Source organism: Pristiophorus japonicus, chromosome 3, assembly GCF_044704955.1.
Source record: "Pristiophorus japonicus isolate sPriJap1 chromosome 3, sPriJap1.hap1, whole genome shotgun sequence".
Taxonomy (NCBI): domain Eukaryota; kingdom Metazoa; phylum Chordata; class Chondrichthyes; family Pristiophoridae; genus Pristiophorus; species Pristiophorus japonicus.
The window spans coordinates 292,557,454-292,577,794 of record NC_091979.1 but is presented as its reverse complement, the minus strand read 5'-3'; the positions used below and the strand labels follow the sequence as shown (position 1 = coordinate 292,577,794).

General features: G+C 44.2%; 1 protein-coding gene across 5 annotated transcripts in view; it reads right to left on the bottom strand.

Moving 5' to 3' along the window:
* blnk (B cell linker) overlaps positions 1 to 20,341 on the bottom strand; it is a 259,070-nt gene that overhangs the window by 193,182 nt on the left and 45,547 nt on the right. For 4 of the 5 annotated variants that reach the window (XM_070875034.1, XM_070875037.1, XM_070875036.1 and 1 more), the window contains one exon: positions 1,853 to 1,899. In XM_070875034.1, the coding sequence (XP_070731135.1) occupies positions 1,853 to 1,899 (47 nt within the window). Of the gene's footprint in view, positions 1 to 1,852; positions 1,900 to 20,341 lie in introns of those variants that run through there. The other variant, XM_070875038.1, reaches the window with a different exon arrangement.

Genomic DNA, 20,341 nt, shown 5'->3' with positions numbered 1-20,341 from the left:
AAGCACTTTTATACTTCACAATTAATCGATTTTTAATCTAAGAAAAAGAAAATTAAAGTGACATTTGTATTTTCAACTGGCTACCTAGTCTATCACTTACCCAAAAGTTACCTCAACAGTCACTCTCTCAGATCCAACCCTCTCTGCCCTAGCCCTTATCTCCTTTGGGCGCACTTCACAGAGACTGTACCCCGTCTACCTCCTCACCCTTTCAAAGGGGCACCCTTTTCTCCTCCAATGCACCCAGTTCATACTTGCTCTCGCCTCCCTCTCCTTCACTAATACAATCTGTCAATTTTCTCCCCCCTCCAACCCTGTTAAGCTTGTACTCTACTTCCGGTCTTCCAGCTCAGGTTACCACTCCCCCCTCCTTCCCTCCCTCCCCATAGTTTGTGCAGGTACTCACCCTCCCACCATTCCCCAGTTAATGCTAGCACTTTTCTTTCTCTCACCCGAAAGTGTTGCTCCCTGCTTTTCCATTCTCCCCCACCCCCAAAACTGTACTCCCAGCTTTGCCCTACCCTCTTCCCTTTATTTACATTTATTCTTTCTTTCATTACGATCCACCTCCTTCAATTGTCATCCATTTGCCCCATTCTATTGCTATCCATTTGTGCTGCTCCTTTCTGAATCCAGCTGCTAATATACTGGGCTGGGACACTCTTCTCCACTTCCTAGCGGAAAGCCAGGGATTCCCGGGTCTGTCTATGCTATAGCCCTAGCACATGCTCTAGTTTGTTAGCAAATGTTAACACACTGACCAAACCCCCAAAGCGCTGTCAGCTTGAAATGCTGATGATTGGCATGTATACATCAGCAGCTTCTACTCATTCACTATAACCTTGCTAATTGGTATTCGCTGCAAGAATTGCTCTGTCTTTCCCCCCTTCAAAAGCCTCTTAAAAGCCTGTGGGGTGGGAAATTGGGTACACTCGTGAGGTGCAAGACTGTGCCAGACATAGACGTCTCGCCTCTCAAGAGAAATTGGGGTTATCACCCCTGAAAGGAAATGCAGCACAAAATAAAGCGCTCCACTTCCTTTCTGGGGCGGTAGTGGGGCAGACGTGTTGGGAGTGGGGTGCAGCGCAGCGCAACACAACACACTGGGCTGCGTAGGAGGGGCTCTTCCCATAATTAGTGGGAATGGCCCAAGTTGCATACCCTGCAGCAACAAAAAGGGTTCTACCTGGACCACCGGGGAGTGGGGGTGCTGTGCCAATAGCTCGGCTCTCAAGCAAAGTGCTGGGCTGACCGATCGTGGCACCGACCGTGCGTTCAAAGCGCCAACGGTGCGCATGACAAAATCGGAGGAATTATATTCTTAAATTGCCACCCTGTAAACGCCCCCTGAAGCTGTCGCTGTCATCGCCCGGCGCAGCTTCAGGCGGTGATACCCAATTTAGGGTCCGGGACACTGCGCACGGTGATGACGTCATCATCGCCAGCACAGCAGAGTGGGACACTATGGATTGCCGCTGCTAAACTCCCAACAAATTTAGTGGGCGTCGTTACCGGCGCCGTGCCCGCGCGAAAAGTTGTTCGTGTCCCGTTAGTGTCTGCCAGGGGCAAATTATCTGAATTTCTAGGCCAAGGTCTTTAGGTGTCCATTCAGCCCATCCCTCTTTAACTCTTCCTGTCTACTGCACAGTTTACTCTTCATGCTCTTATAAAGTGACAGTTCTCTACATGATGGTGGATTACAGAAAATGCAAGTTGTTTGCTGTTGCATCTTGCGCCATTAAAAAACATCAATCATATTATCGTCACAGGACACAGAGTATTCACCACTTGCTGTAAAATAATGCATAGTAAGGAACTATAAAGTATTAATAAAGAGCAAAGTTTCACTCACGGGTAATCTATTACATTGAATCGGTTCTGGAGACTTTCTGATGAATTCTGAAAAAAAGCAAAAAGGAATTTATATTTGCTTGTACATAAATGCTTTGCAAAACATTTCATGCAACATAGCTATTTGCATTCTTATTAATACTAAAAATAATTAATAACAGCAGATTACATAAAAACTAAAAGGTTTATTATTATGGCAAAAAAGATGCATTCTTTTGCAGCCAAATTTTACACCTTTCCACCAGTAATTTTTTATAGACACAATAGGTGCATCGAAGATCTGTATTGTTTTATGGGTAAAGCTGTCGTGTTGTGGTAGCTTTCCTGATGATTCAGTTGCTCTGTGCACTCCTTAATGTGGAACTGAGAAATACAACAACAACTTGTGTTCATATAGAGTGTTAATGTAGGAAGCCATCCCAATGCACTTCACAGAGGTGCGATAAAACAAAATTATTATATGATTGATTGAGGAAGGTCTCTTTTTATTGCCAGTCTGCGCTGAGGTGGCTGGTCTCAGCTGGCGATGGAGGGGGAAATACTGGCATCACATTCCTGATCGCTACCCAGTGACCTTTGCTGAAGAGTACATGGGTGGATGTTGGGGGAACAGGCGTGCTATTTCCCATTTTGCCTCACACTGGTGAACAGCCTCAAACCCAGAAAGGGAAGGGTGAAAAAACAGTTTTGGTTTACGCCGAGGCTGGTGAATGTATGGAAAGGAGTCACTGGTGGCTGATAGTATCAGCAAATTCAAGAGGGAGTTGGATAAGTACCTGGAGAAAAATTTGATGAAGGGATATAAGAGGTATGCTAGTTCCTAGATACCAACTTGAAGCAGCCAGATGGACGACAGTGTTTTTTTTCCTAAACCTGTACATTCCTATATTTCTATGTCACACAGTCATTGAAATAGCATTTGGGCAGCCAAAATCTGTAGAATGTGAGTTAGCGCTTTCCTGATGGGGAGGAATAATTTTGTGTAAGAAATTACCATTTATAACGCATTTGAACATTTTATAAGAAATGTTTCGCGTTTTTCTTAAATTAACCCCAAAATGACAGCAGGCTGGTTAGAAATGGCTGGAGCTGTACCATGGAAGCCATATTGTTTTACCTGACTAAAATTAGGAAGGTAGTACCTGTAATCGAATAAACTAGTCAACTAAATTAATATAGAAGTATAAAAGCAAAATACTGCGGATGCTGGAAGCTGGAATGAAAACAGAAAATGCTGGAAATCTCAGCAGGTCAGGCAGCATCTGTGGAGAGGAAGCAGAGTTAACGTTTCAGGTCGATGACCCTTCATCAGAACTGGAGAATGTTCAGAAAGAACATTCTTAACAAACACTGAAAGGGGGCGGAGAAGAAAGATCAAAAGGGAAGGTCTGTGATAGGTTGGAAGACAGGAGATATTAGAGAGATAAAAGGGATAATGGCCCAAATTAAAATGGTGATGCCAGGAGTTAGAAAAACATTAGTCAAGATAGAGTGCGAATGGCGGAATAATGATCAACTGCCATTAGAGACAAGGAGAAAAAAAGAAACAGGCTCTGAGGAGGGCGGGGGGTGGGGGGGGAGGGGAAAGGGAGCCAAAGGGAGGGGAAAGTTACACTCTGAAATTGTCGAACTCAATGTTGAGTCCAGAAGGCTGTAAAGTGCCTAAACGAAAGATGAGGTGCTGTTCCTCAAGCTTCCGGCAGGAGGTTGCGTGAGTATGTAAATTCGGCTTCTGCCGATTCCAGTTTCAAGTTTCAGGTAGATGCCATACCCGTTTGTACCAGGTGGCAAGAGGCCTGACAAGTGATGCTTAATGGGAGCACCGGAAGCTGCTCAAAAATGGCCCAGGTAGAAGAGGAGTACTCCACCAGGGCCCACAATAAAATCTCCTCTGCCAGACCATGCAAGGCGTCAACCCACCCCCTCCCCCCCACCCTACTAGAATTGCTTTCCCTTTCCAGGCCCGACCTGCCAGCCCACTCAGCATGGGATCTGGACGATTTCCCGGCTACCCACAACTGGTCAGCTGCATTTGGTGCCTGCAGCTCACCAACGGCATATTGATGAGGCTGAAACCGAAAATGGTTCGGGCTTCCTGATGTCAACTTTGGGTGGGCAGCATGACCGCTCCGTCTACTTTATGTCCACTTTGGGTAGAAGTCGAAGATCAGTTCCAGTTTCCTTTAGCTGTCAACGTTTGGAAGTGATATTACCTGAACCAGAGGAACAGGCAGGTAAGGCCGTAGATTCCGAATGCTATTCGAAGAAGAGCAGCAATTTCTCCTGGTATGCTTACCAACATTCCTCCCACAACCAACATCAGCAAAAACAGATTAACTGGTATTTTGCCTTATCGCTGTTAATGAGATCTTATTGTGCACAAAATAGTTGCCACGGTTGCCTACACATCAATTTCAAAGTAATTCATTGTATGTGAAGCACTTGAGACATTTCAGAGAGATAATGCATTTTTTGCTGGTGATATCCAGTCATACATCAACAATGCTGAAATGGAGCTGTCCCTACTTTAAAGGGAAGGGGAAGAATTCAACAGTTGCACATCATTTAAATTATTATGACACCAGTTGCATGCAATGTTTTCCTGTTTTTCAACATAGCTCTTGCATAAGCCATTCTCTGTTTTTGGACTGGCAATAGAAAGCTAAAGGACCAATTGTAACACTAGCCCCGCCTGGCCGCAACAGCAGGCAAATAGTTAAAATGGTGCAGTGAGTTACCCTCTCCGATCCGGCTGCCTTCCCATCGTTTGCTATTTTAACTTGTTCTTTTGAGCAGGCGAATGGGCCACCCACCAGAAAACAGTGTGTCCTTCTTTAAATATGCAGATCAGTCTCTGATGATATCATGGGGCCCGACTGCAATTTTATGCAAGCGCTGTGCAATGAGGCTGTCATGGCTTTCCTGCCAGACCAGCCTGGTGGCAAGTAGATCTAGGGCCAGAAGAGGCCCAGAAAAGTAAGTCACTTTTTTCAAAAACATTCTGTTTCTTTCTGGGAACAGGAATGCCCCTCCGGGCCCCACAAGGAAACTTTAGGCATCATGCATTGAAAAGATTGTCATGGCAACCATCAAGATGTATTAATCAAAGTCAACAAATGTGTTACTTCATTGTTAGCAATGCTCTCTTCTTTCCTTTGTCCTTCCATTGGTGGCTGTGTCTTCAGCTACCTAGGTACCCTTATTTTTGGAATACCCTTCCTAAACAACTCTGCTTCTCTCTCTCCGTCTTTAAGAAGCTCCTTAAAACCTACTTCTTTGTCTAAGCTTTTGCTTACCTGTCCTAAACTCTCCTTATGTGGATTGGTGTCTAATTTTGTCTGATAACACCGCAAAAGATAGAAAGGAGAATAGTAAAAGTGGAGGGCAGAGAAACCCAAGGCAAAAAACAAAAAGGGCCACATTACAGCAAAATTCTAAAGGGGCAAAGTGTGTGAAAAAGACAAGCCTGAAGGCTCTGTGCCTCAATGCGAGGAATATTCAGAATAAGGTGGATGAATTAACTGCGCAGATAGCAGTTAATGGATATGAGGTGATTGGCATCACGGAGACATGGCTCCAGGGGGACCAAGGCTGGGAACTCAACATCCAAGGGTATTCAGCATACAGGAAGGAGAGACAGAAAGGAAAAGGAGGGGGGGGGGCGGCGTTGCTGGTTAACGAAGAAATTAATTCAATTTTTAGGAAGGACATCAGCTTGGATGATGTGGAATCAGTATGGGTGGAGCTACGGAATACCAAAGGGCAGATAACGCTAGTGGGAGTTGTGTACAGGCCACCAAATAGTAGTAGTGAGGTTGGGGACAGCATCAAACAAGAAATAAGGGATAGAAACATAGACACATAGAAAATAGGTGCAGGAGTAGGCCATTCAGCCCTTCGAGCCTGCACCACCCTTCAATAAGATCATGGCTGATCATTCACCTCAGTACCCCTTTCCTGATTTCTCTCCATACCCCTCGATCCCTTTAGCCGTAAGGGCCATATCTAACTCCCTCTTGAATATATCCAATGAACTGGCATCAACAACTATCTGCGGCAGGGAATTCCACAGGTTAACAACTCTCTGAGTGAAGATGTTTCTCCTCATCTCTGTCCTAAATGGCCTTATCCTAAGATTGTGTCCCCTGGTTCTGGACTTCCCCAACATCGGGAACATTCTTCCCGCATCTAACCTGTCCCGTCCCATCAGAATCTTAAACGTTTCTATGAGATCCCCTCTCATCCTTCTGAACTCCAGTGTATAAAGGCCCAGTTGATCCAGTCTCTCCTCATACGACAGTCCAGCCATCCCTTGAATCAGTCTGGTGAACTTTCGCTGCACTCCCTCAATAGCAAGAACGTCCTTCCTCAGATTAGGAGACTAAAACTGACACAATATTTCAGGTGAGGCCTCACCAAGGCCTTATACAATTGCAGTAAGACTTTCCAGTCCTATACTCAAATCCCCTAGCTATGAAGGCCAACATGCCATTTGCCTTCTTCACCGCCTGCTGTACCTGCATGTCAACTTTCAATGACTGATGAACCATGACACCCAGGTCTCATTGAAACTCCCCTTTTCCTAATCTGCCGCCATTCAGATAATATTCTGCCTTCGTGTTATTACCTCCAAAGTGAATAACCTCACAATTGTGCACACCAATCTCTTATGTGGGACCTTGTCAAAGGCCTTTTGAAAGTCCAAATACACCACATCCACTGGTTCTCCCTTGTCTACTCGACTAGTTACATCCTCAAAAAAATCCAGAAGATTTGTCAAGCATGATTTCCCCTTCATAAATCCATGCTGACTTGGACCGATCATGTCAATGCTTTACAAATGCGATGCTATTTCATCCTTAATAATTGATTCAAACATTTTCCACACTACTGATGTCAGGCTAACCGGTCTATAATTACCCGTTTTCTCTCTCCCCCCTTTTTAAAAAAGTGGTGTTACATTAGCTACCTTCCAGTCCATAGGAACTGATACCAAGTTGATAGAATGTTGGAAAATGATCACCAATGCATCCACTATTTCTAGGGCCACTTCCTTAAGTACCCTGGGATGCAGACAATCAGGCTCCGGGGATTTATCGGCCTTCAATCCCATCAATTTCCCCAACACAATTTATATAGATATAAAGGTACAGCAGTAATCATGGGCGACTTTAATCTACATATTGATTGGGCTAACCAAACTGATAGCAATGCGGTGGAGGAGGATTTCCTGGGGTGTATTAGGGATGGTTTTCTTGACCAATATGTCGAGGAACCAACTAGAGAGCTGGCCATCCTAGATTGGGTGTTGTGTAATGAGAAGGGACTAATTAGCAATCTTGTTGTGCGAGGCCCCTTGGGGAAGAGTGACCATAATATGGTAGAATTCTTTATTAAGATGGAGAGTGACACAGTTAATTCAGAAACTAGGGCCCTGAACTTAAGGAAAGGTAACTTTGACGGTATGAGGCGCGAATTGGCTAGATTAGACTGGCAAATGATACTTAAAGGGTTAACGGTGGATTGGCAATGGCAAATCTTTAAAGATCATATGGATGAACTTCAACAATTGTACATCACTGTCTGGAGTAAAAATAAAACGGGGAAGGTGGCTCAACCGTGGCTAACAAGGGAAATTAAGGATACTGTTAAATCCAAGGAAGAGGCATACAAATTAGCCAGAAAAAGCAGCAAACCGTAGGACTGGGAGAAATTTAGAATTCAGCAGAGGAGGACAAAGAGTTTAATTAAGAGCGGGAAAATAGAGTATGAGAGGAAGCTTGCCGGAAACATAAAAACTGACTGCAAAAGCTTCTATAGATATGTGAAGAGAAAAAGATTAGTGAAGACAAATGTAGATCCCTTGCAGTCAGATTTGGGCGAATTTATAATGTGGAACAAAGAAATGGCAGACCAATTGAACAAGTACTTTGGTTCTGTCTTCACAAAGGAAGACACAAATAACCTTCCGGATGTACTAGGGGACCAAAGGTCTAGTGAGAAGGAGGAACTGAAGGATATCCTTATTAGGCGGGAAATTGTGTTAGGGAAATTGACGGGATAGAAGGCCAATAAATCCCCAGGGCCTGATAGTCCACATCCCAGAGTACTTAAGGAAGTGGCCCTAGAAATAGTGGATGCATTGGTGATCATTTTCCAACAGTATATCATCTCTGGATCAGTTCCTATGGACTGGTGGGTTGCTAATGTAACACCTCTTTTTAAAAAAGGAGGGAAAGAAAACGGGTAATTATAGACCGGTTAGCCTGACATCAGTAGTGGGGAAAATGTTGGAATCAATCATTAAGGATAAAATAGCAGCGTATTTGGAAAGCAATGATAGGATTGGTCCAAGTCAGCATGGATTTATGAAAGGGAAATCATGCTTGACAAATCTTCTTGAATTTTTTGAAGATGTAACTAGTTGAGTGGACAAGGGAGAACCAGTGGATGTGGTGTATTTGGACTTTCAAAAGGCTTTTGACAAGGTACCACACAAGAGATTGGTGTGCAAAATCAAAGCACATGGCATTGGGGGTAATGTACTGACATGGATAGAGAACTGGTTGGCAGACAGGAAGCAGAGAGTCGGGATAAACGAGACCTTTTCAGAACGGCAGGCAGTGACTAGTGGAGTGCCGCAGGGATCAGTGCTGGGACCCCAACTCTTTACAATATTTACATGATTTAGATGATGGAATTGAGTGTAATATCTCCAAGTTTGCAGATGACACTCAACTGGGTGGCGGTGTGAGCTGTGAGGAGGACGCTAAGAGGCTGCAGGGTGACTTGGACAGGTTAGGCGAGTGGGCAAATACATGGCAGATGCAGTATAATGTGGATAAATGTGAGGTTATCCACTTTGGGGGCAAAAACACGAAGACAGAATATTATCTGAATGATGGCAGATTAGGAAAAGGGAGGTGCAGCGAGACCTGGGTGTCATGGTTCATCAGTCATTGAAAGTTGGCATGCAGGTACAGCAGGCGGTGAAGGCGGCAAATGGTATGTTGGCCTTCATAGCTAGGGGATTTGAGTATAGGAGCAGGGAAGTCTTACTGCAGTTCTACAGGGCCTTGATGACGCCTCACCTGGAATATTGTGTTCAGTTTTGGTCTCCTAATCTGAGGAAGAACATTCTTGCTATTGAGGGAGTGCAGCAAAGGTTCACCAGACTGATTCCAGGGATGGTTGGACTGACATATGAGGAGAGACTGGATCAACTGAGCCTTTAGAAGGATGAGAGGGGATCTCATAGAAATATATAAGATTCTGATGAGACTGGACAGGTTAGATGCGGGAAGAATGTTCCCGATGTTGGGGAAGTCCAGAACCAGGGGACACAGTCTTAGGATAAGGGGCAGGCCATTTAGGACTGATATGAGGAGAAACTTCTTCACTCAGAGAGTTGTTAACCTGTGGAATTCCCTGCCGCAAAGAGTTGTTGATGCCAGTTCATTGGATATATTCAAGAGGGAGTTAGATATGGCCCTTATGGCTAAAGGGATCAAGGGGTATGTAGAGAAAGCAGAAAAGGGGTACTGAAGGAATGATCAGCCATGATCTTATTGAATGGTGGTGCAGGCTCGAAGGGCCGAATGGCCTACTCCTGCACCTATTTTCTTTGTTTCTATGTTTCTATGAAGCACCTTGGGATGTTTTACTGTGTTAAAGGTGCTGTATAAATGCAACTTAGTGCAATATTTTAAATAACCCATTGACCAGGCTCACTAATGTTGCAACAGCTTAGTGGATCAACGTATTACACTTTGGGCTAAAAATTCGCCAACCTTGCGCCTGTTTTTTTGGTGATATTTAGCTGTTTTTGGCGACAAACGGCGAACCGGGAAATTCGGAGAAGTCTTGCACCAGCGGTATTTAAGTACTGCTTGGGAGAGGACCGCTGGTGTGCAAGACTCGAAATAGCGCTTTTGTAGCACCCATAATTAGGCCGAAAAAAAATACCCGGGAAAAACCTGCGTTGGAGCCTTTGGAACTGTGGTAGAAACATAGAAACATAGAAAATAGGTGCAGGAGTAGGCCATTCGGCCCTTCGAGCCTGCACCGCCATTCAATGAGTTCATGGCTGAACATGCAACTTCAGTACCCCATTCCTACTTTCTCGCCATATCCCTTGATCCCCTAGTAGTAAGGACTACATCTAACTCCTTTTTGAATATATTTAGTGAATTGGCCTCAACAACTTTCTGTGGTAGAGAATTCCACAGGTTCACCACTCTCTGGGTAAATGGTCCTAAATGGCTTTCCCCTTATCCTTAGACTGTGACCCCTGGTTCTGGACTTCCCCAACATTGGGAACATTCTTCCTGCATCTAACCTGTCTAAACCCGTCAGAATTTTAAACGTTTCTATGAGGTCCCCTCTCATTCTTCTGAACTCCAGTGAATACAAGCCCAGTTGATCCAGTCTTTCTTGATATGTCAGTCCTGCCATCCCGGGAATCAGTCTGGTGAACCTTCCTGCACTCCCTCAACAGCAAGAACGTCCTTCTTCAAGTTAGGAGACCAAAACTGTACACAATACTCCAGGTGTGGCCTCACCAAGGATCTGTACAACTGTAGTAACACCTCCCTGCCCCTGTACTCAAATCCCCTCACTATGAAGGCCAACATGCCATTTGCTTTCTTAACCGCCTGCTGTACCTGCATGCCAACCTTCAATGACTGATGTACCATGACACTCAGGTCTCGTTGCATCTCCGATGCACCTCCACATGAACGCCAATTTTTACCTCAGGGCGAACTGAAGCCTGAATTTTAGGCCCTGTAGCGATAGCGGAGTCATAGCGGTATTTTTGGCGAAAAAATACCGCTACCCTGCATCACCAAAAATTGAATTTCTAGCCCCAAGCAAATGTTTGTTTCCATAATTCCTCAGAGGGTCAATTTCCAATCAAAGGGTTGCAGAACATCAGAGGTGATGTTGTCTTGCATGCCTTCAAAAGGAAGGGGTATATTTCTCTTGGTGACATTACCTTGTCCAGGCTCACACAAAAAAGAATGGCTGCTAGCACCCGTGAAAATTTACAACAATGTGAGCAAGTGCATTCAGGAGTTGAGGGGGAGAAATTGGGGAAACACAAACTCTTCACGAAATCACTTCGTAGGGGCGGGGGGGGGGGGGGGCGGGAGGGTGATTGGAGAAGTAGAGAAAGGCCAGGCAGGTGGAGATTTTTTAAAACTTTGTGATTATCACCAGAACCACCTGTTTTGTGCTGAGGTCAACCACTTCCTCAATGAGAATGACCATTTTATTCAGTGGGATTGCAAGCTTTCCATTTCCTGCTTCTTTCTATTTACAGCGAGGCAATACAAGCCAAAACGATTTGCAATATTTGAAAGAAAAACAGTGTAAATGGATAAAATATTTTTGAAAACCCAGTTGACAAGCATTGCTCCTAATATGATGTTGAATTACTTTTAGCTGAATGATATCAGATTAAGCCTATTTACATGGGGTAGACTTTCCCCAAGGCCCTCACCGCCCGATTGCCGCCCATAAAATACCGCTAAGCTTCATCAGTTACCGCCAGTGAAAGTTTCCACTAATTAGGTAATTAAAACCGGCCAGCGAGAAAATGGTTCTTACACCAAGATTCTCAGCAGTTTCTGGGCAGTTACAGCCGAAAGTAGCGAGAACGGGCGGTTTTTAACATTATTTTAAAAATTCACTTAAACAAAAAATAAAAAGTTATAAAACATTCTCAAGACATTTTTTAACGTAATCACCGTTTTAGAATTTAAAAAATAATTATAAAAAATGTTAACTTACCTTTCTTTGCAGGGTAGTCACCTACAGGCAGTTTTTTGTGGGCAGTTTCCTCGGCGGTGTGTATGGGCCCCGTTGAGGCAAAAACTTAGCTCCTGGCGGTTCTCTCAATGGTGCACGCAGATGCACGTGGGCGGCATGCTTACCCAGCGGTAATTTCAAAATGTGGGTGGAATCTTTAAAAAATAATGAGGAACCTTTCGCCGGACGGTTTTTCATCAAAAAACAGCTGTACTGCTGAGAAAACCACCGAAAATGAAGGCGAAAGTTTAGCACGTTGTATTGTTCACTGTTGAAGGAACCACTGATGTATTTTATAATGTAACATTTTCGTTATTTGTCTTTATTCCAGTTTACATGTATCAGTTTTTTGACAAGTTTTTGAAACATTTAACAGATTCTCTTATTAGGGTATTTGGACTATGGCTGGCAAATAAGTTTTAAAAAAGCACTATAATGCTGGTGTAATGAGGTTTGTTAAAGAATTCAATGCTTTGCAGTATTTTAATGTGTTACAGCACCATCTTTGGGATATGCCATTGACAGCAATGTGTAAGTATGTCCCTTCCCCCATGATTTTTGTTGTAGAAAGTTGGCAAAGAAAGTTTTAGCAAATATCCGCCCCACACATAAGGGGGTCATTTTGACTTTGTGCAATAGTTAAAGTCATGTGATAATGAATCGGCAGCCTGTATTGCAAAACTGGCTGCTGATTCGCTAACATCCGATTTACACTATCCTGCAAAGTCAAAATTATCCTCTAGGTATTATCTGACATACTTCACTAATTCTGAAACAAAAACTGAGAGGAAGGAATTGTTACTGTGAGTCTTCATGCTATTCTCTCATTTAACAATGTCATCATAACAGCTTGATTGTCTCAAATTACTCAATGTTAATGATGGACACACATGCCAGAAGATACAAATGACTTTAATCTAATTCAGTCTGTAAAATTAATACTCAATAAATTATCCTGACTTATCAACTTTGATGGCAACAACACAGGTTTTGATATAATCAGCTTAAATTTATAACATATAAACTGCAAAATCTGATTACTTGTATCAATAGAATTATTTTTTGCTCATCTGTGATAAACCATAAAACTTCAAACATTCTGAGGTGGAGGGGCTGATTTTTCCCGACCTTTGCTCCTAGGAATCGTTCATTCCCCAGGTGCATGTTGGTACTTGCATATTATTAACTGAACACTAGATGGCCCGGAGATGGGAGTAAGCAAATTGTAACAATTACACTCCAAAGTTTCTTGAATTGCTTTGTTATTCTTTGACAGAATGTGCTAGAGGGTCTAGAAATAAAAGTATTTAGTTATTTCCACACCGACTTGAGTGTTTATTCAGACATAAGAATGGTGACGAGGATAATGGACAGCACATTGTTGAAAAGATTGAATATCGAACATCTATTAATAATAAGTCAGTTTTTGTCTGTCCTGGGTTTTGTCTGTTCTAAGGCGGGGCTGGAGACTGGGAGCACGTGGTCCGGACTGAGTTTCAGTCGCACCAACCAATGGCGATCAGGGCCCACCTGGCCACGCAAACAATGAGGGCAGGGAACGATGGGTCTGCTCTATTGATTAGGCAGCATTGGATGCGGTGGGCGTGGACATGGAGTGGGGGAGGAAGCCGAGAGGAGCGAGTGATGACAGAGGGGGCGGGGGGGAGAGAGAGGGAGAGGGAAAGAGGGCAAGGCAAAAAGGGAGAGAAAGAGGGGGGGAGATAGAGGGAGGGGGAGGGAGAGAGGAAGGGGGAGGGAAGAGAGAGAGGAGGGAGAAGGAGGGGGAGGCGGGAGGGAGAGAAGGGAGAGAGAGTGTTATGTATGTAATAACTCGATAGACTGAATACTGTAAACTAACATAGGTACGAACCTGGCTTTGCTTTACATTACATGGTGGCTTGCCTTTTATACCTGGGCCGCACACACGTGCGTACAGCCCAATGACCTCAGATAGTGGCGCCACCTGGTGGCTAGTAATCCCTAGCATACATACATGACAATATCCCCCTTTAAGATATTAGTAACAGTCTTTTTACAAATTGAGACGCTCCGGGGCTTTCCCGAGTTGATCGTCTCAGTTCAACACCAGCCTTGGGCGAGCGTTCTGAGTCTGTTATGACTGGGGGCTGGGTAGCCGATCTGATGGGAGTGGCAATGATCATGTCAGAGATTGAAAGTCCAGATTCATTGATGACAGCGGAGTCCTCTGATGACTGAGGGTAGGTTGGTTGGTCACTGATTGTATTTTCCTCAGACTGTTCCGGTTCATCCGTGTGCCGCAGCTTTATCTGATCAACATGTTTCCTGCATGTTTGCCCATTCTTGAGCTTGATGATAAACACTCTATTACCCTCCTTGGCCGTAACAGTACTGGCAAACCACTTGGGACCTTGACCGTAATTTAGTACATACACAGGATCGTTAACAGAAATGTCACGTGACACAGCAGTGCGATCATGATACCACTGCTGACTTTGACATCTGTATTCAACATGATCGTTCAAGTAAGGGTGGACAAGAGAAAGCCTGGTCTTGAAAACTCTCTTCATCAATAGTTCAGCAGGGGGGACCTCGGTAAGCATGTGGGGTCTTGTCCTGTAACTAAGCAATATGCATGACAAGCGAGTCTGCAGTGAACCTTGAATTACACATTTCATACTCTGCTTGATGGTTTGGACAGTGCGATCTACTTGACCAATGGATGCGGGTTTGAACGGTGCTGACCTCACATGTTCGATACATAGAAACATAGAAACATAGAAATTAGGTGCAGGAGCAGGCTATTTGGCCCCTCGAGCCTACACTGCCAATCAATAAAATCATGGCTGATCAATCAACCTCAGTACCCCTTTCCTGCTTTCTCAAAATACCCCTTGATCCCTTTGGCCGTAGGGCCATATCTAACTCCCCTTTGAATATATCTAACGAACTAGCCTCAACAACTTTCTGCGGTAGAGAATTCCACAAATTAACTACTCTCTGAGTGAAGAAGTTTCTCCTCATCACGGTCCTAAATGGCTTACCCCTGATTCTTAGACTGTGACCCCTGGTTCTGGAACTCCCCAGCCACGGGAACATTCTGCCTGCCTCTAACTTGTCCAATCCCGTCAGAATTTTATATGTTTCTATGAGATCCCCTCTCATTCTTCTAAACTCCAGTGAATAAAAGCCCAGTCGATCCAGTCTCTCCTCATATGTCAGTCCTGCCATCCGGGAATCAATCTGGTGAACCTTCATTGTACACCCTCAATAGCAAGAAAGTCCTCCCTCAGATTAGGAGACTAAAACTGAACACAATATTCCAGGTGCGGTCTCACCAAGGCTCTGTACAACTGCAGTAAGACTTCCCTGCTCCTATACTCAAATCCTCTAGCTATGAAGGCCAACATGCCATTTGCTTTCTTCACCGCCTGCTGTACCTGCATGCCAAACTTCAATGATTGATGTACCATGACACCAAAGGTCCCGTTGCACCTCCCCTTTTCCTAATCTGTCACCATTCAGATAATATTCTGTCTTCGTGTTTTTGCCACCAAAATGGATAACCTCACATTTATCCACATTATACTGCATCTGCCCACTCACCTAACCTGTCCAAGGCATCCTCCTCACAGCTCACACCGCCACCCAGCTTAGTGTCATCTGCAAACTTGGAGATATTACATTCAATTCCTTCATCTAAATCATTGATGTATATTGTAAATAGCTGGGGTCCCAGCACTGAACCCTGCGGCACCCCACTGGTCACTGCCTGCCATTCTGAAAAGGACCCGTTTAGTCCGAGTCTCTGCTTCCTGTCTGCCAACCAGTTCTCTATCCATGTCAATACATTACCCCCAATACCATGTGCTTTAATTTTTCACACTAATCTCTTGTGTGGGACCTTATCAAAAGCCTTTTGAAAGTCCAAATACACCACATCCACTGGTTCTCCCTTGTCCACTCAACTAGTTACATCCTCAAAAAATTCTAGAAGATATTTCAAGCATGAATTCCCTTTCATAAATCCTTGCTGACTTGGACTGATACTGCCACTACTTTCCAAAATGCGCTGCTATTTCATCTTTAATAATTGATTCCAACATTCTCCCCACCACCGATGTCAGGCTAACAGGTCTCTCTCCCTCCTTTTTAAAAAAATGGTGTTACATTAGCTACCCTCCAGTCCATAGGAACTGATCCAGAGTCAATAGAGTGTTGGAAAATGATCACCAATGATCACTATTTCTAGGGCCACTTCCTTAAGTACTCTGGGATGCAGCCTATCAGGCCCTGGGGATTTATCGGCCTTCAATCCCATCAATTTCCCGAACACAATTTCCTGACTAATAAGGATTTCCTTCAGTTCCTCCTTTTCACTAGACCCTCGGTCCCCTAGTATTTCTGGAAGGTTATTTGTGTCTTCCTTAGTGAAGACAGATCCAAAGTATTTGTTCAATTGGTCTGCCATTTCTTTGTTCCACATTATAAATTCGCCCGAATCTGACTGCAAGGGATCTACGTTTGTCTTCACTAATCTTTTTCTCTTCACATATCTATAGAAGCTTTTGCAGTCAATTTTTATGTTCCCTGCAAACTTCCTCTCATACTCTATTTTCCCCCTCCTAATTAGACCCTTTGTCCTCCTCTGCTGAATTCTAAATTTCTCCCAGTCCTCAAGTTTGCTGCTTTTTCTGGCCAATTTATATGCCTCTTCCTTGGATTTAACACTATCCCTAATTTCCCTTGTTAGCCACGGTTGAGTTACCTTCCCCATTTTATTTTTACTCCAGACAGGATGTACAATTGTTGTTCATCCATGTAATCTATAAATGTTTGCCATTGCCTATCCACTGTCAACCCTTTAAGTAGCATTTGCCAGTCTATCCGAGCCAATTCACGTCTCATACCATCGAAGTTACCTTTCCTTAAGTTCAGGACCCTGGTCTCTGAATTAACATTGTCACTCTCCATCTTAATAAAGAATTCTACTGTATTATGGTCACTCTTCCCCAGGGGGCCTTGCACAACAAGATTGCTAATTAGTCCTCTCTCATTACACAATACCCAGTCTAGGATGGCCAGCTCTCTAGTTGGTTCCTTGACATATTGGTCTGGAAAGCCATCCCTAATACACTGCAGGAAATCCTCCTCCATCGCGTTGCTACCAGCTTGGTTAGCTCAATCTATATGTAGATTAAAGTCGCCCATGATAACTGCTGTACCATTATTGCACGCATCCCTAATTTCTTGTTTGATGCCATCCCCAACTTCACTACTACTGTTTGCTGGTCTGTACACAACTCCCACTAGCGTTTTCTGCTCTTTGGTATTCCGCAGCTCCACCCATACAGATTCCACATCATCCAAGCTAATGTCCTTTCTTACTATTGCGTTCATTTCCTTTTTAACCAGCAACGCTACCCCACCTCCTTTTCCTTTCAGTCTATCCTTCCTGAATGTTGAATACCCCTGGATTTTGAGTTCCCAGCCTTGGTCACCCTGGAACCATGTCTCCGTAATCCCAATTATATCATAATCGTTAATAGATGCCTGCGCAGTTAATTCATCCACCTTATTAAGAATACTCTTCGCTTTGAGGCACAGAGCTTGTCTTTTTAACACTCTTTGCCCCTTTTGAATTTTGCTGTAATGTGGCCTTTTTTGATTTTTGCCTTGGGTTTCTCTGCCCTCCACTTTTACTATTCTCCTTTCTATCATTTGCTTCTGCCCTTGAGTTTCATGAACTCTTGAAACTCCAGACTAGTGAAGCAAGGTCCGTTGTCTCTTACAACAATGTCGGGAAGACCATGAGTGGCAAACACGACACCAAGGCTCTCAATGGTAGCTGTGGATGTACTGGATGACATGATTATACACTCTATCCACTTGGGATCCACCACAACTAAAAACATCTTTCCCAGGAAGGGACCTGGTTTAGATGGCCATGACCACAGACTCAGCGACGATTTTACTAGTGCTTTACTTAGCTGCATGCAAGTGTTGCACTGATGCACACATGATTCCAGATTAGAGTCAATTCCAGGCCACCATACATGAGACCTGGCAATGGCTTTCATCATGACAATATCGGCCTGAGTGCTATGTAGGTCATGTACAAATTCCTCTCTGTCTTTCTTGGGCATAACAACACGATTACCCCACAGTAAACAATCTGACTGAATGGATAGTTCGTCTTTATGACGGTTGTAAGGTTTGGTCCCATTTGCTTGGGTATGGCAGACCAATCACCACTAAGGACACAACGTTTCATAACCGATAATATCGGGTCTTAACTTGTTGAGCTGTGACAGGGGTTCCTTCACTTTCAAAAGCATCCATGACTAATAGTAGGTCTGCAGGATGTGGCGTCTCCACCTCCGGTGTGGGCAACGGCAGACGGCTCAGTGCATCGGCACAATTCTCAGTGCCAGATCTATAGCGAATGACATAATCATAGGCAGATAATGTCAGCGCCCACCTCTGGATGCGGGACGATGCATTGGTATTGATACCTTTGTTTTCCGAAAACAATGAAATGAGTGGCTTGTGATCTGTTTCCAGTTCAAACCGAAGACCAAACAGGTATTGATGCATCTTTTTAACCCCATATACACAGGCTAATGCTTATTTTTCTACCATGCTGTAGGCTCTTTCTGCCTTTGACAAACTTTTAGAAGCATACGCAACAGGTTGTAGTTTACCCAACTCATTAGCTTGTTGGAGCACGCAACCAACTCCATATGACGAAGCATCACAGGCCAAAACTAGTTGCTTACACGATCATAATGTACCAGCAGCTTATTGGGGCAAAGCAAATTAGTAGCTTTCTGAAAAACTCTGTCTTGAGATGCACCCCAAACCCAGTTATCGCCTTTTCTTAGTAGCATGTGCAGTGGCTCTAATAAAGTGCTCAATCTAGGCAGGAAATTACCGAAGTAGTTGAGTAGACCAAGGAACGAATGCAGCTCCGTCACATTCTGAGGCTTGGATGCATTTTTGATGGCCTTGGTTTTCGAGTCCGTAGGCCTGATGCCGTCAGCAGCTATTTTCCTCCCCAGGAATTCGACTTCCGGTGCCATGAAGACACACTTCGAGCGTTTCAGTCTGAGTCCTACTTTGTCCAGACGATATAGAACCTCTTCCAGGTTGTTCAGATGTTCGGCGGTGTCACGACCTGTGACCAGGATGTCATCTTGGAACACAACGGTTCTAGAGACGGAGTTCAGTAGGTTCTCCATGTTTCTCTGAAATATAGCTGCAGCCGAGCGAATTCTGAAAGGACACTGATTATAGATAAACAGTCCTTTATGAGTGTTGATGCACGTAAGTTTCTTCGACATCTCGACCAGCTCCTGTGTCATGTAGGCCAATGTCAGATCCAGTTTAGTGACTTCCCCCAGGCCAGCGTTATAAGCAGGTCATCAGCCTTCAGTAACGCGTATTGATCCTGTTTCAAAACTCGGTTGATCGTAACCTTGTAGTCTCCACATATCCTGACAGTGCCATCAGTCTTCAACACAGGAACAATGGGGCTGGCCCATTCGTTAAATTCCACCGGTGATATGATCCCTTCACGCTGGAGCCTGTCCAGTTCGATTTTGACCTTCTCCCTCATCATGTTGGAACGGCCCGAACTTTATGATGGACGGGTCTTGCATCCTAGTCCACGTGGATCTGCACTTTGGCTCCCGTGAATTTGCTGATGCCTGGTTCAAACAGCGATTGGAACTTGCTCAGCACTTGAGCACATGGACAACGATGACAACGCTTTGATATCGTTCCAATTCCATTTGATTGTTTTCTAGCCAATTCCTGCCAAACAGTGTTGGACCAGTGCCTGGAACAATCCATAACGGTATATCATGAACTGCACCATCGTACGACACCTTGACTACTGCACTGCCAATCACCATTATGTGTTCTTTAGTGTACGTACGCAACTTGGAATTGACTGGACTCAGTTAATGCCTCACAGCCTTAGTGTCCCACAGCTTGTCGAATGTCCTCTGGCTCATTATTGATTGACTCACATAGATAGATAGAAATAAAAAAAATAGGTGCAGAAGTAGGCCATTCGGCCCTTCGAACCTGCACCGCCATTCAATGAGTTCATGGCTGAACATTCAACCTCAGTACCCTATTCCTGCTTTCTCGCCATACCCCTTGATCCCCTAGTAGTAAGGACTACATCGAACTCCTTTTTGAATGATGTGGAATCTATATGGGTAGAGCTGCAGAACACCAAAGGGCAAAAAACGTTAGTAGGAGTTGTGTACAGACCTCCAAACAGTAATAGGGATGTTGGGGAGGGCATCAAACAGGAAATTAGGGTGCATGCAATAAAGGTGTAGCAGTTATAATGGGTGACTTTAATATGCACATAGATTGGGCTAGCCAAACTGGAAGCAATATGGTGGAGGAGGATTTCCTGGAGTGCATAAGGGATGGTTTTCTAGACCAATATGTTGAGGAACCAACTAGGGGGGAGGCCATCTTAGACTGGGTGTTGTGTAATGAGAGAGGATTAATTAGCAATCTCATTGTGCGAGGCCCCTTGGGGAAGAGTGACCATAATATGGTGGAATTCTGCATTAGGATGGAGAATGAAACAGTAATTTCAGAGACCATGGTCCAGAACTTAAAGAAGGGTAACTTTGAAGGTATGAGGCGTGAATTGGCTAGGATAGATTGGCGAATG